General features: G+C 28.2%; 1 protein-coding gene across 2 annotated transcripts; it reads left to right on the top strand.

The window, feature by feature from the left end:
* The first annotated feature begins 964 nt into the window (after positions 1–964).
* Positions 965–6,694, top strand: LOC119601008 (COP9 signalosome complex subunit 7a-like). 2 transcript variants are annotated; one of them, XM_037951628.1, is made up of 2 exons: positions 965–1,433; positions 5,740–6,694. In XM_037951628.1, the coding sequence occupies exon 2, from the start codon at positions 6,371–6,373 to the stop codon at positions 6,692–6,694; it is 324 nt and encodes a 107-aa protein (XP_037807556.1). In that variant the 5' UTR covers positions 965–1,433; positions 5,740–6,370. The 2 variants fall into 2 exon arrangements, with proteins under 2 accessions (XP_037807556.1, XP_037807557.1); XM_037951629.1 differs by lacking the exon at positions 965–1,433 and adding an exon at positions 3,846–4,021.
* Positions 6,695–15,085: the final 8,391 nt, after the last annotated feature.

The following is a 15,085-nucleotide window of genomic DNA, read 5'->3' as shown; positions in this document are numbered from 1 at the left end:
AAAGGTGTGAAAGTACCAGCGTTGTCAACTTAGTGCTTTTAGTGCTTTTAAAAATTTTCGACGCGATTAAATTTCGCATCAGTGCCTAGTGCTTTTTTAGTGCTTTCTCTAAAACTTTTGTGGCACTATATTTAACGTCGAAAGTAACTTTTATAATTTTTTTCTAGGAAATTATAAAATATTTTAAAAATTATAATTTTTTAAGGTAGTTTTAATTGATTTTTTTTTAATTTTCTAGAAGAAGAAAGAGTTTCTGTTAACTTACAGTCTGATAACCAACATACAAATTAGGGAATTAAGGACGTTCACGTCAATTTCTGAGGAGCACCAAAGACCTATTCTGGAAGCACAATTGTACAAATTATCTTGAATATTTCGACCGTTTGTTTGATTACAAGGTTAAGAAACATCAGCACAAGTTCACTATAGGGGTATAGGGTATAAAAAAAAGCTTTTAAATTTATATTTTTTAATCAGGACTTCGGAAATCCGTGAAATTATTTAAGAGTTATTCGTTCTATAGAACAGTTCTAGATCGATAATTTTGGTATTACATTCACAACTCTTTGAAAGGGTTTTTCAAGAACGTATTTATTATTACAAAACTTATTTAATTCAAGAAACTTCTCAATATAAATTTTAAAATTTTGATCCCTTTACGAAAATATATGGAAATTTTATTTTTTGGTTTAAAAATACATACATATTTGTTAGCTTTTTATGGCTGACACTCTTTCTTCCCGAACCTAGTATATTCGAGCAGTTAATTTTCCTTTAAGCTACCATCTTTAGCGTCTTACTACTTTTTCCGAAATAAATCAACTGAATTTAGAAAAAATTAAATTTTCTATAGTACATATACATATATAAAATTTTTCCTTTGAAAATTGTAAAATTTTTTTCAGTGCTTTTTTACGAGAAATACGCGTTTTTTATTGAATTTGGTGCTTTTTGAAATTTTAAAGTTGCCAACGCTGGAAAGTACTGTGAATTGCGGGTTCGGTCAACGAGATTAATTTTTTCATCAAAGAAATAGAAATATTGTGCAAAAAATTAAACAAAATTTATAAAATTAGCTAAATCATTAAACGCAATTAGTGTAAAATAGAAAACATTAAACATAATTTAACGCAAATTATATTTAACATAAAAATTATAACATTTTGTGCTAAAATGAAACAAGAAAATAGTGATTGTGAATGTTCAAAAGAGAGAGAGAAAGAAAATAGATAAAAGAGATGGTTAAAAAATAAAACAAAACAAAATTAGTTGTATATATTCACATAATTTAAAATGCGGAACCTGCACAAAAAGGCACCGTTTTAAAAAACAACAAAATACCGCTAAAAACAAATTTTACATAAACAAATAAACTATTTGTTGTTTTTAAACAATATTTATTAACATTTTCTACAACTTGGCTTTATATCAAGGTATGTTTTAAGCTTATTCAAACAAAATCACCGGTCCATTTTTCTTTTTACACATCCGAACAAATTTTAAATTCCTCTTTTCATCCTTTCATTTTTCGCTTAACATTAGGTTTCCATTTAGCACACAGCACTGGCTCATTTTCCATTTGTAGAGTATGTGTTTTTTCAAGTCAAACTTTATTTTTTTCTTTTTTGGGTTGTATCCATTCATGCGTCGTCCTCTTGCATTGAGATACTTGCAGATTTCCTTATTGACTTCGTCAGTTGTATCGTGCATTTGCAATTGTTAAGTATTGTCTCCCGGCCGCTTAAATTTAAATTTTTGACTTTTTGCAAATTATAACTTGTAACTTTGGAGCTACAGTTTTATTTAAATGTTATTAAGTTACCGCGATGATATAGGTATGTAGTTTTGCCAGTAGTTAAATTCAGTGTTCAAGTGCTTGTGTCGTTGCAACCAGTAATACTGGCTTTTCATATTACTCCATTTCATTGTACAATTTAGTTGCTTCTACATATAGCAACAAACTGCTGTGTATATTATCTTTCCTTAAATACTTGCTTTTTTAAATATGTATTTTTTGCATTTGTATATGCAGTAGGTATAGTATTTGTTTCGTTTATGGTAAATGACTTTTGGATTCTTTATTGAATGGCAAGGTTAACAAGGTCTGTCCAAACAACGTTTTGGTCCACTAAGTCTTTTTATCATTCTTTCATTGCAGATTTATGATTTGCAATAATGAGAATTGTAGCTGTTTCAAAATTTAAAAAAAGTATTTCAGAATGGGTGGATAATTTAATTTTTTAAGGATTTTCTGGGAAATTTTTTGTTTGTACATTGGTCCTTAATATGTATTTGCTTCCTCTCTTAATTTTCTGATGTAGCCATTTACTGTGTGATAGTTTGGATGATTTATCCATTTATATTTTAAAAAGGATATTTGCATTTCCTTTTTTCATCGATTTAAACTTTTTTCGCAGAAGATGTTGTTCGAATGTTTTCTAAATAGCCTAAGATTGTTGTCCCTGGAAGATAAGCAACACAATAAAGTTTCTGCTACTACAGTTATAGAAACTGTCATAAATTTTTACTTAATTGATCTTATGTTACTGAGACATCTTCCATTATCCGAATAATGCGAAGTCTATCATTCAGGGACTACTTTTTTCAAAACAATCGTGATAGAGGCAGTCGATCGATGATAGTATAGCAATAAAATCTAAGTGTTATGTTGACAAATAAATAGCCGACAACAATGTAGCCTCCTTATGTAAATTATTTATACTTGGTCCAAGTTTTAAAAAAGACTGCTTAGATTTGAAAGCATATAGCCACAACATACTGAAATGTTACATTTAAGTAAGTTCAACATTCAACATTTTTGCTATTTTTACGTTTATGCCAGTCATGTCTAATGTTTAAACTCTTCCAGAAACCATAATCGGCGTTTGTTGATTTAAAGTGGGTGTAAAAATAAAAGAAATGCAAATAATTCATAAATAAGAATAATGTTCCTATTTTAGTATTTCTCTGTAGCTCCTTTAGAATTATTTGTAATAAGCGTATGGCTGGGAGTAGATTTTGTTTTGTGTAGTTGCTTCACATAGAAAATAAATGAAATTAAATAAATGCAGTAATAAAATAAAACAAAATTGCAATGACATAAAAAAACTAAAATTTCTTATGTGAAAGACTCTCTTTATAAATTGTGGACATGAAGAGAAATTTTTACTTATACCTATATTTATCGGGGTTGCCAAAGAAATTTCGCAAAGAATATCAAAAAAATGGAAAATAAGCTTGGAATCCTTATGCTTAAGGTAATCTTAGGTAGTTTATGGACTGAAGAAGTTATTATTGTCTGTATATCCTTGGAATTCTCAAATATAAATCAGTTTATAATTGTGGCAAAATGTTTTTTTGGCAACACTTTGCCCCCACTCTTTGCAGATTTTGTTAAAAATCGTCCCCATAAATTATTATTTTGTTTTGTATACTACTCCCCATATAAACTTTCTATCTCTCTATTGTATTTAGAAACTCGAAAACATTTACTCTTACAATAATCAAAACATTTTGTGTTAGTATAAACAAGTTTACAAAATTATTAATAAAAGAGATTTTTTTTTCTTCAAATATAGGTATATGGAGAGAAAATTATTTATGTAAAGTTAGCACTCAAATACGTACTAAAACATACAAATACGCCTCTGACTAAAGAGATGTTTCTTTTCATATTTGGATACATACGACAACAATGAGCAACAAAGACCCAATATGAATAGAATATACAAATCAGAGATACATAGAAAGAAAGACAGACAGATAGCTCCCACACAATCGGCTGACTGTTGTGAACAATTGAGCACCCAATGTGTATTTGTAGCACACAGTAATGTGTCGGCAAAGGTAGCAACGATATCGTACAATAAACTAGTAGGTCGCGAATGCTACCAAACTCTTTAATTTACGGAAATTGTTGCAATATTTCTTTAAGTTTACTTTTTTATTTTGTATTTTCTATTTGTTTAATAATTTCTCTTTGTAATAGAGAAAACATTTTAACAATGTAATAACTAAAAGTGTACGTTAAATATCGTTTTAATATGACTTTGTTGAAAAATGTTATAAATATTTAAAAAAGTAAAAAAAGAAAACTTTTAAGAACGAAAAAACTTTGTATATGGGTGAATAAGGAATATGTTGAGTATTTAAAGTATCACTAGTTAAATATGTTTAGTATTGGTCGCTTTAAAAGGGTGGTCGTTTGTCTGCTGCAAGCTTTAAGAAAGATTTTTTATTTTTATTTTATTAGAGTGTGTATAATGAGTAAAACAAAATTGATGTAAGAGTGTTGAAAATGTTGTTGTGTGAAAAGAGGCAACAGCAACTGCAAGAAGTGAGTTACTAAAGTATGTTTCAACATTTTGGGGCAAGCTTGAGGCAAAAGAAAACAACAGTCATTACTACCACTTCCACTCCTTGCAGTTTTGTTGTGTTTTTGTATTCTTTTTTATTTTTTTTGCAAAAAAGGGGTTGCCGTTTAGTCGAATTTTTATATATTGGAATTTTGTTTTTGAAAACACCAATTGTTATCAATCATTTCTAGTTCAGTTCTAGTTCAGTTCTAGTTCAGTTCTAGTTCAGTTCTAGTTCAGTTCTAGTTCAGTTCTAGTTCAGTTCTAGTTCAGTTCTAGTTCAGTTCTAGTTCAGTTCTAGTTCAGTTCTAGTTCAGTTCTAGTTCAGTTCTAGTTCAGTTCTAGTTCAGTTCTAGTTCAGTTCTAGTTCAGTTCTAGTTCAGTTCTAGTTCAGTTCTAGTTCAGTTCTAGTTCAGTTCTAGTTCAGTTCTAGTTCAGTTCTAGTTCAGTTCTAGTTCAGTTCTAGTTCAGTTCTAGTTCAGTTCTAGTTCAGTTCTAGTTCAGTTCTAGTTCAGTTCTAGTTCAGTTCTAGTTCAGTTCTAGTTCAGTTCTAGTTCAGTTCTAGTTCAGTTCTAGTTCAGTTCTAGTTCAGTTCTAGTTCTTGTTCAGTTCTTTTCAATGTGATCTTAAATGTAAAATCCCAGCAAATGGAAATCGTTTTCGAAAAAGAGTGGATTTTTCTCAAGCCGTTTGAGAAAAATTAGTACGATAATTAAATCTTTGTCATCCCATTTTGGGGATGTATTCTTTTACACATTTTTGGAGCAAAGAAATCGGGACTTGTGGCTAGTTGGCATCCTTGTTTACACTCTCACACACATACACATCATAATACTCTTGAGTATCTATATGTATGAATTTATTTTACATACATTATTTATTCTCTTTTCGTTTTGATTATACTACGTTCATTCAGGCTACCAACCAGCCAGCCAGTCAGTCAGTCGTACATACAAAACGGTCTAACAACCCACCGCAGTCAGTAATAGTGGCAAGCAAGCACAACAAACACAATCAGTTAAACTTTAGCGGCACGCCCTTGTATTTTTTATATTATTTTTCAGTATCGATGAATATTCAGTGTAGATTTTTTATTTGTTATTATTTTTGCAAATACTAGTATGATGAAAATACATATAAATAAAACATAAATAAAGCAAATAAAACAAGGCAAAAATAACAAATTTGTATACAAACTAAAATTTATTCTGCAATATAAAAAAAGTCAAGTGCTAAATGAAAAGTGTGCAAAAAATACTAAATTAAAAATACATACAAATATTTTAGGTAGCAAAAATGTGAATCTTCTAATACAATAATATAATAATAATAGCAACACAAAGAAATTGAAATAATTTAAAATATTTTTTATTTATTTTTTTAGATCTTCAATTTAAGAAAAATTGGTTGCAAAAGTCTTCCAATATAAACAAAAATTGTGAATAAAAAAAATTTTGCGAAAAGAAAAAAGAACCTAAAAGTTTTTTTAAATGTTTGTGTTTAAATAATGAAGAAGATTTCTGAAATATCAAAAAAGCAACTACAACAATGTCAAAATCATGTCTAAAACATCAATCTTGTTTCTAAGAATAGAAGAAAAACGAATTAAATAATAAAAAAACAACAATATTTTTGTGCTAAATAAAAAAGTAATTTATTTTTTGTAGAAATAGTTGTTGCTTATAAAGCAGCAAAAAACGTCATTGTTGTTTTGTTTGTTTTTATTTCCTTGCGCTCATCATTAAAAGCAACAGAACTAGCAACATCACTAAGTAGCAACAACAAGAAAAACAACAGCAACATATTTCTTCATACATACTCATTTACCATATTCACCAGTTTTGTGTGTTTCTTCACAATTCCAACGACTTCCACTTGTTAATTTTTTGTGTTAAATTCTTAAACATCTCTCTCCCCCTCATCCCCCACTTCTACCCACCCCATACTCAAAAACATTCGTCCTCTCTTACTCTCGCGGTTTCACTAAAATCCAAACAAAAAATAAAACCGCACAAATGAAAATGGTTGATAAATCATCTAAATTGGATAAATTTAGCGCCAATATGAATGCTTCTACATCAGCTGGTGCTGGCAGTGGTGGAGGCAGCGGTGGTGGTGGTGTCGTTGGCAACACTGGTGCTACTGGTGGCAGTGGCATGAATACTGGTCATGGTGTTTCTAATATATCGGGTCACTATTATCATGCTATGCAACAGCAGCAGCAGCAACAGCATCATGGCGGTAGTAGCCATCATCAAAATGGTCAAAAGCCAGTACCTATGAAATTATTTGCTGCATGGGAAGTGGATCGTACCCCACCAAATTGTATACCAAGGTAAGTGTTTATATGCCTTTACATTTTTTCATTATTTTATAGTTATTATTAGTTGTTATATAAATAATTATAATATGCAGGAAAATTCAAACGAACCATTCAAATTGTTTATCCTTGAGAATGCACAACAAGAAATCCGATTAAATTTTAATTGATTTAAAAGAAAGTAAAATAATATTTACTATGAATCTGTTTGTTTAGATATTTAGTGAACTGCTGTTGAATAATTGAAATTTTTTAATACAAAATTTTACATATTTTCAGTCTTCGATTTAATTTATGTTGGGTGGATTGGATTAGACCAAAATTCAGCATTCGAATGAAAGCTGATGATACTATTATATAAAAACTGTTTGATTTAAATTTAGTCTTTCCACTTCTTAAATTCGAAGAAATAATTGTTGATAGATAAATATATATCTTACATATCGAGGAACTATATTCAATAGTCGCTATCTCTCATATTCATGAAAATGGAAAAAAAATTGCTTTAAACTCTCTTATTTTGGATAATTTTCTGTGGCAAAACAAGTTTTCATACTAATTTGCACATGCTGATCACAAATCTATCAAAATATTTGAAATTGACCTAATGACCTTTCGAGATATCGTTCATTATTATTATAATTAGTTAATTTTATTGTCGTGTTTAACCATATAACGTTGATTTTGTACCAAAACACATTCTGGTGTTTTTAAAGAATTAGGTTTCTTTAACTCCATTACATTAAATATTATGTAAAATTATTTTAGTTGCAAATATCTTTCAACTTAATCGAATTAAATACAATTTTTGAGATATCGTAAGCATCATTGTATTGAAGAAGTTCGTTCAGTTCCGGGAGCAAGGAAAATCCTTAAAAATAATTACCAAATTCTTAAACTGGTAGTAAAACTTTATTAAAATGCATTAAAAGGTGAAGAAAATAGCAATGAAATTTAGCAAAGAAATTTCTAAAGGTTTCTATTATGAACCGATTTGAAGTATTTCTAATAGGGTTCGCACTTTGATCAACAAGACGGACAGACAGACAATAAGGCAGAGACATTCATACAGGCAGACAATTTTATTAAAATACTCTAAAAATATTTTAAGAAACATCAACAATTTGTGATGAAATTATTTTACTTTCCGTTTTTGTGTTTATATATTTGTTAAACTATTAATAAACCATTAATTTAAATTAAAATCTATCAAAATTTATTATTAACTCATATATTTTTATTTTGCCAATTATTAAAATTATAAATCGATAGAGTTAAATTAAACAAACGAAAATATTTGTATGTCTTCAAAATAATAAAAAACTCAGCACATACAGTGTCTCTCATAAGTATTCGAATTTAGGTAAACTATGAAAAGAAACCAAATTTAATAATATATTTTGTGTGGAAAATAAATAAATAAATTTGTTATATTGTCTAGATAGTCCTTAGTTTTGATATCACGCCCCTTAAAACTTGAAAACTTTACATTTACTCAAATAAGTTGTGCTTTTTTTAAAAAAGTCCATGAAACTACTTCACAAAAGTATGCGAATTTTTCCTGTATTTCATATTTGATCATATTATACGATACACAAATTTTAGAATCGCATGGTTTTATGCTTAATATTGTTTTAAGGGGTTACTATCAACCGCATGGATATATTTTTGACCCATTTGGTCCACAATTTTGGGGGATTTGTACCCTCTTTTCAAGTAATATCATTAAAATGGCGATTTTTGGCTATATTTGTAATGTTTTCACCCTTTTTCCAGAGATGAAACCAAAATTTAATGTTGGAATTTAATAGAACCCATAGGGTATCCAAAAATAATATTTTTTGTTATAAGGATCTGTACTTAAACGTTCCAAGATGTATTTTTGGTATCGTTTTTCAGTTTCTAATTGAATTATCTGGATCATAAGTCCCTTTTCGTACCTCTAGGGACGATATTTTTCGACAAAGTTGTCTAGTGTATATTCATGTACATATTGGCACTAATGTATTTTAAATTTTCAATATATTATAGCGGTATACATCCCCAAAACATGTCTTAACAAAACGTCATCCTATATAGTAGAATTCAGTTTTTACTACTCGTAACTTTCATGCTTATGTTGCCCGTTACAATAACACTGTAAGTCCTAAATTTTGGTTTTGATTTGATCATAGTAAATAATATTTAAACACATATCAACATTTTTCATGTGATCATATGATATCGTGCCATGAAGCATGGAGGCCATTGGTATATAAAAATAATGATTGTACTATTTTGAATGGTGCTTCTTCGAGGCATGTTTTGGAGTTGTACACTTCCACAACACTTTGAAAACTTAAAATGTATAAAAGCTGATATCTAAAAGAATATATACCAGAAAACTTTCCTCGAAAATAGTTGATCCTAGTATTATAAAAATGGACTTAAGTTCCAATATATTGAAGAAGAATGATCCGAATAATTTATCTTGGAACGTTTAAATACAGATTCTTGTAACATAAAATATTATTTTTAGATACCCCAAGGGGTCTTTTAATTCCCAATATCAAATTTTTGTTTTATCTCTGGAAAAAAGAAGAAAAATTTACAATTATGGCCAAAAATCGCCATTTTAATGATATTACATGAAAAGAGGGTACAAATTCCCCAAAATTGTGGACCAAATGGGCCAAAAATATATCCTTTCCGTGGATAGTAACCCCTTAAAACAATATTACGCATAAAAACCATTCGATTCTAAAATTTGTGTTGCGTATAATATGATCAAATATGAAATACAGGAAAAATTCGTATACTTTTGTGAGGCAATTTCATGGACTTTTTTTAAAAAAGCACAATTAATTTAAGTCAACGCAAATTTTTCAAGTTTTAAAAAGCGTGATATCAAACATAAGGACTATGTAGACAATATAACAAATTAATTTATTTATTTTGCACACAAAATATATTATTTAATTTGGTTTCTTTTTATTGTTTACCCAAATTCGAATAATTATGAGAGACACTGTATGTTATAGTTTAGGCAATTTAAATAAATTCTACTCTAACAATTTTTTTTTGCAATTTTTGTTGTGCAAAATTTACATTAAAAATAGATTTAAACTATTTAAATTTCCTTATACGTCTGTCTGCTGCTGAGGGACAGACAGACATTGTCATCTATAAAATGTAGGGATGCCAATCCCGAAATCCCGATCCCGAAAATCCCGGGATTTTTCGGGATTGGCAAATCCCGAATCCCGGGATTTGGAAAATAAATCCCGGGATTTTTTCGGGATTAGGATTTGTTTCAAAAAACTGTTTTTATTTTCTTTTTTTGAGCCATAATTTTCATTAATTTGAAAATTACGATCTTATTTTATTTTTGACTCATGCAAAACAAAATTCCGCAGAGCTAATTTTATACATATTTGAACCTTTTATTTTTTAAAGTGGTATGAGTCCATACACATAGCACATATAAATTTATTTATTCACTTCGTTTTTATACCTTACACCACTTTAGTGGGGAGGGTATATTGGGATTGTGCTGATGTTTGTTACACACAATAATATTGGTCCTATACCTTAAAGTATACCAATCGGCTCAGAATCATTTTCTGAGTCGATTTAGCTATGTCCGTCCGTCTGTCCGTCCGTCCGTGTAAACCTTGTAATCAAACTACAGCAATTTTGAAGATAATTCAATGAAATTTTGCATGATCTTCTATTGTACTAGAGACGGATCCTATTGAAAATGGATAACATCGGTCCAATATTTGACCTAGCCCCCATACAACTGAACCCCCCAAATAGGGTTTTTAAGTTCATAATTATGTTCAATATACTCGTAACTCGACAAAAAGCTGCAAAACCAAGTTCTATACTAGCCTTCATGACCCTGATGTATTTTTTGATGATGCGGCCTCATTATATCTGAGGCAAGGTACAATTCAACTTAGATGCTTTATTATGAACAATAAATCACATTTTATTTTTATAACTGGTGTAGGGTATTATATGGTAGGCTTCGCCCAACTATAACTTTTTACTTGTTAGCACATTGCAATGTTGGTCGTAGACCGACCCAAAAAGTATACACATTCTGTGTCTGTAAGCTGAAAACACGAGTTAGAAGACTCATTCTATTTGGGCTGCAAATTTGGACCAAAATTGACACAAGAAAACCTAATTGGACCTCCTCTGAAAATCACATTGATGCTGATATTAATATCAATACATTACAATATTTTGATGGTGGGTATTTAATTTCGGCACAGTCGAATACAAACTTTATTTTTCAATACTAGAGGATTTTACATTTCTAACTTTCTACAAATCTGAATGATACCGGTAAAGGTAAATTACCTTGTTCTGAATGCACCTAAAATTTTAAATTAATACTACGAATATAATAATATGTTCCAAAACTAATATGTATTTTGAGTAAAATTCCAAACATTTTTCAAAGAATAGGTTCTAAATTGATGTTCGAATAATTGAATTGGTATCTGTTATAATTATTAGTTCACATGGAACAGTATGAGGTTTTAAAAAGTGCTTATGTCTAATTTCGGAACTTGATATTTATTTTTATTTAGGAAGTAAGTATGTATTTAAAAAGTTTCAGAAATTATGCAATTCTGAAAGTTTTTATTTAAAAATTGGAATTAATTGGATTGTTTTAATTTAAATATATCTTCTGTCTGTTAAATTTCCACAAAATTAAACAATTTTCTTTACAAATATGATGATTTAAAGATTTTCATATATAAAATAATTAAATTCATGTAATCCCGAAATCCCGTAAAATCCCGAAATACCGAAAAATCCCGGGATATTTCGGGATCCCGGGATTGCAATTTTCAAAATCCCGAATCCCGGGATTTGTAAAAGCCAGTCCCGTTTGGCATCCCTAATAAAATGTTTCAACAATTTAAATTTCGACATATTGTTGTTAATTGCATTCAATATACCACAATACATTGAAAAATATAAATACATTTTGTGTTTTATTTGTACAAATTTTTCAATAAATTTATTTTTGAACAAAATAAAATTCTGACATTACGAATCAATTTAATGTGAAATAAAAATAAATGACACATGCAGTCATTTAACAGGCGACCATAAAATACATTCATTGCCTTTTTCTCATTAGCACATGCATCAATTGAATTTCTTTAAAGTTTGTTTTTTTATTTTGAAATTTTGCTGTTTACACCTACCAACAAAATTTTGTTTGAGTAGACATGTTTTAGTGGGAATTAAGTTATTTGAATATGTTAATTTGTGTTTTAATAAAAACTGAATTTTAAACACTAGTTAAAAATGTTCTTTTTAACAATATAAAATACATACTTAAAAAAATTAAACAAGAATATACAAATTACATATTGTTACTAATCTCAACGCCCTCAATCAAAGTCATAAAGTGACACACTTTTAATTTAAATGTGTACTTTTATTTTGCAAATTATAAATACTACTACACACATATTTATTATTATTAATTAGCCTTTATTTTGTTATTAATCATAGCTTGAAGATTATTTTTTTCAAATAACAAAATAAACAATTATGAATGATACTTAAGAATATGATAAAATAATATTTCAGATTGCTTATCAAGGAATCTCACTCTTTACCAATGGATGGTAATTAAATGTATATCTAAACAGTAAATTTTGAAAATTTCTAGCAGATTGTCATAATCAGTTTATGTATATTTATATGACTCTATGAAAACCCTAATATATATGTTATATTAACTACTCATATGTATCAGATTATACCTCTTTTTGCAAAATTTTGCCCCAAATATTTAAATTTACTGTTATTTCTATGTTAAAGAAGTAGAACTTCACAATTATAAATAAAGTAAAAAAATAAAACAGCTTAACATATTGCAAAGGTCAAGAATCTCTTATTTCACCTTTACTTTTATGTCAGACGTATACATATTCTTCATCATATGTATAAAATTCTTCATTCATTCTTACTAATTCCGTAAAAAAAAAACATGCGACCTGTCGAAAGAGAGCATCTTTTATGACTCTTTTTGTTTAGTTTTCTTCTTTGTTCTTGCTATACAAAATTCTATTATAGTAAACTTTTGTTATAAGATTTTGTTTATAATTAAATTGCTGCCAGTTATAAAATCATAAACAAGAAAATTGTTGTTGGAAAAAAATCAAAACAAACTAGTCACTTTTTTCTAGTTTTGTTTTTATATTGTGGATAAAATAATGCTCAAAAATATAACGTTTCCGAAACAATTAAAAAAGCCTAAGAATGGACATTGTTGTCTTACATTCTAGATTACATAGAAGTGGTTTAGTAATGTCTTAGGTGTAATGTGTTATGTGAATCGTTTTTAGACGTTTAAAATATATCGGAATTTTGCGAAAAATGTATTTGTATTTAGTTAACATTTTTCATTAATCTAATGTATAATCTATTATATAGTTTATAGGCTGCTCTATTCTCTAGTCCATAGAGAATTAATTGACTAGTCTATGGACCAGTATATTGACAAAGTTCTTATGACTAATCTATAGTTTTTAAAGTAGTTTTAACTAGACGTTTAAAGTATTTTTAACTAGACTATAGGTTCGTCTAATGACTTTTCTATGATCAAGAGACAATTCCATGACTAGTGTAAAAACTATTCTATACAGTAGTTTACAGACTAGTCTCTCGTATAGTTTATATAATAGTCTACTAAAGTCCATGGAGTAGTACATTGACTATTGGACTTGGTTATTGTCACATACATATGTATGTATATATGTTGAATAGTTTACTGACTGAAGAAATCGGCTTGAAATGGTTTTAAAAATTTGGAAAAATATAGATTTGGTACAATCGGATTCAAAAAGGACAATTTTAAATGCTGTGTTGTACAATATGAAAATTCCATTTGCCATCCCTGTTGAGCAGACTTTCGATTGAAAGATACTCTCTAAAATTTAGACATTTTCGAATAAATTCTCTCTTAAGGAAAGTGAATTTTCTTTAATAAAAAATTAAATACATTCTCTCAATATAAAAATTTTGGATAAAATCTCCCTTCTTCCCTTTAACCCATCAAGATTAGTTCCCATCTGTTATAAGTAGACAGATCAATTTCTTTTAATAGCTACAAGTTAAACAAATATAAAAACGAATTTCTATACACGAGCAGTTATGGTGGAAAGTGCTAAAGGGAAATTTGACTATTTATATACATAAATATTTATCAAGTCATTTAATAATAAGTGACATATTGTTTCTAGTATACTTATAAACATGTTTCCTATAAATTTGGCAGACCCTAGTTCTATTTGGTAGTCTGAACGTGAGTATATTTATGAGTTTTTTCTTTATTTTTTCAACAATTGTTGTGACACTTTTTTGTGTGTTACTGCCAATATTATAACGTGTGTGTACAATTTTTTTTATTGTATTTTTTTTGTGGCAGATCAAAAAAAAAAAAAACTATATTATACAATAACAACACCAATAATGATGAGAATAACAACACAAACCAAGCAACAACTAAAATAGACCTTGAACTTTTCGGAATAAAAATTATAGATGTCGACATTTGAGTACCAAGAGCTCTTGTAATCATGAATACCGACGGCTACGACAAATTGCAAAAAAAAAAAATCGAAAAATAACATGCATTTTTAACCAGAGTTTTGCGAGAGGTGAACTAAATGTCAAGTAATTAAATATTATATATGCAACATTACCCTTAGTCAAATATAAACTAGACAGATCATAAAGGAAAAAATATTGTAAGCTTTTTAGTAATAACTTTTGAAAAACTATTAAGTTTACAATATCTAAATTGGTCTATACTTTCAATAAAAACGCTTCTTAATGGGTTAAATGGCCAAGAAGTGAATCAAGAAAAAACCCCAAAAAATCATATTAAATTATATAAATATTTAATGATAAGGAATTTAAATTCAAAATGATTTAAATCACAATAATAAGATTTTATAATAAGTATATTTATAATAGTATATATAAATAAATTTTCTATTTGTTCGTTGCACTTGTTGTGAAAGAAATTTCTATAAAATAATAAACATATTTGAGATGTATTCAATGCAAACGAAAAAAATGTGTTATTATATTTACATATTTTGTATATTTTGTATATGTATAAATCAAGAACAAATTTATTTATTCTTTAATAAATTTAAATTTCATTATTATTCTTTATTTTCTTTATTCATTTGAATGACAACACAAGTGGCCACATATTTGTGATTTAAATATTTAGTACAAAGTACTTTAAATTTTATTATTTATTAATATTAAGAAATAATATATCAATAATATGTATATTATATTAAAGCATTATGTACTTGTGTATAAGTGCAATAAATTAATTTGGAAAATTTAAAATTTAAAACAAAAGCTACTGTTGTTT

The sequence above is a fragment of the Lucilia sericata genome, unplaced genomic scaffold, assembly GCF_015586225.1.
Source record: "Lucilia sericata isolate MDLA Ls3-8-SP2 unplaced genomic scaffold, ASM1558622v1 Contig000134F_arrow, whole genome shotgun sequence".
In the NCBI taxonomy this organism is placed as follows: Eukaryota; Metazoa; Arthropoda; class Insecta; order Diptera; family Calliphoridae; genus Lucilia; species Lucilia sericata.
This window is presented reverse-complemented; position numbering and strand designations above follow the sequence as displayed.

What these genes read in the sequence shown, in the direction of transcription:
- LOC119601008 (XM_037951628.1), top strand. Translation starts at nt 6,371, where the DNA reads ATGAAAATGGTTGATAAATCATCTAAATTGGATAAATTTAGCGCCAAT.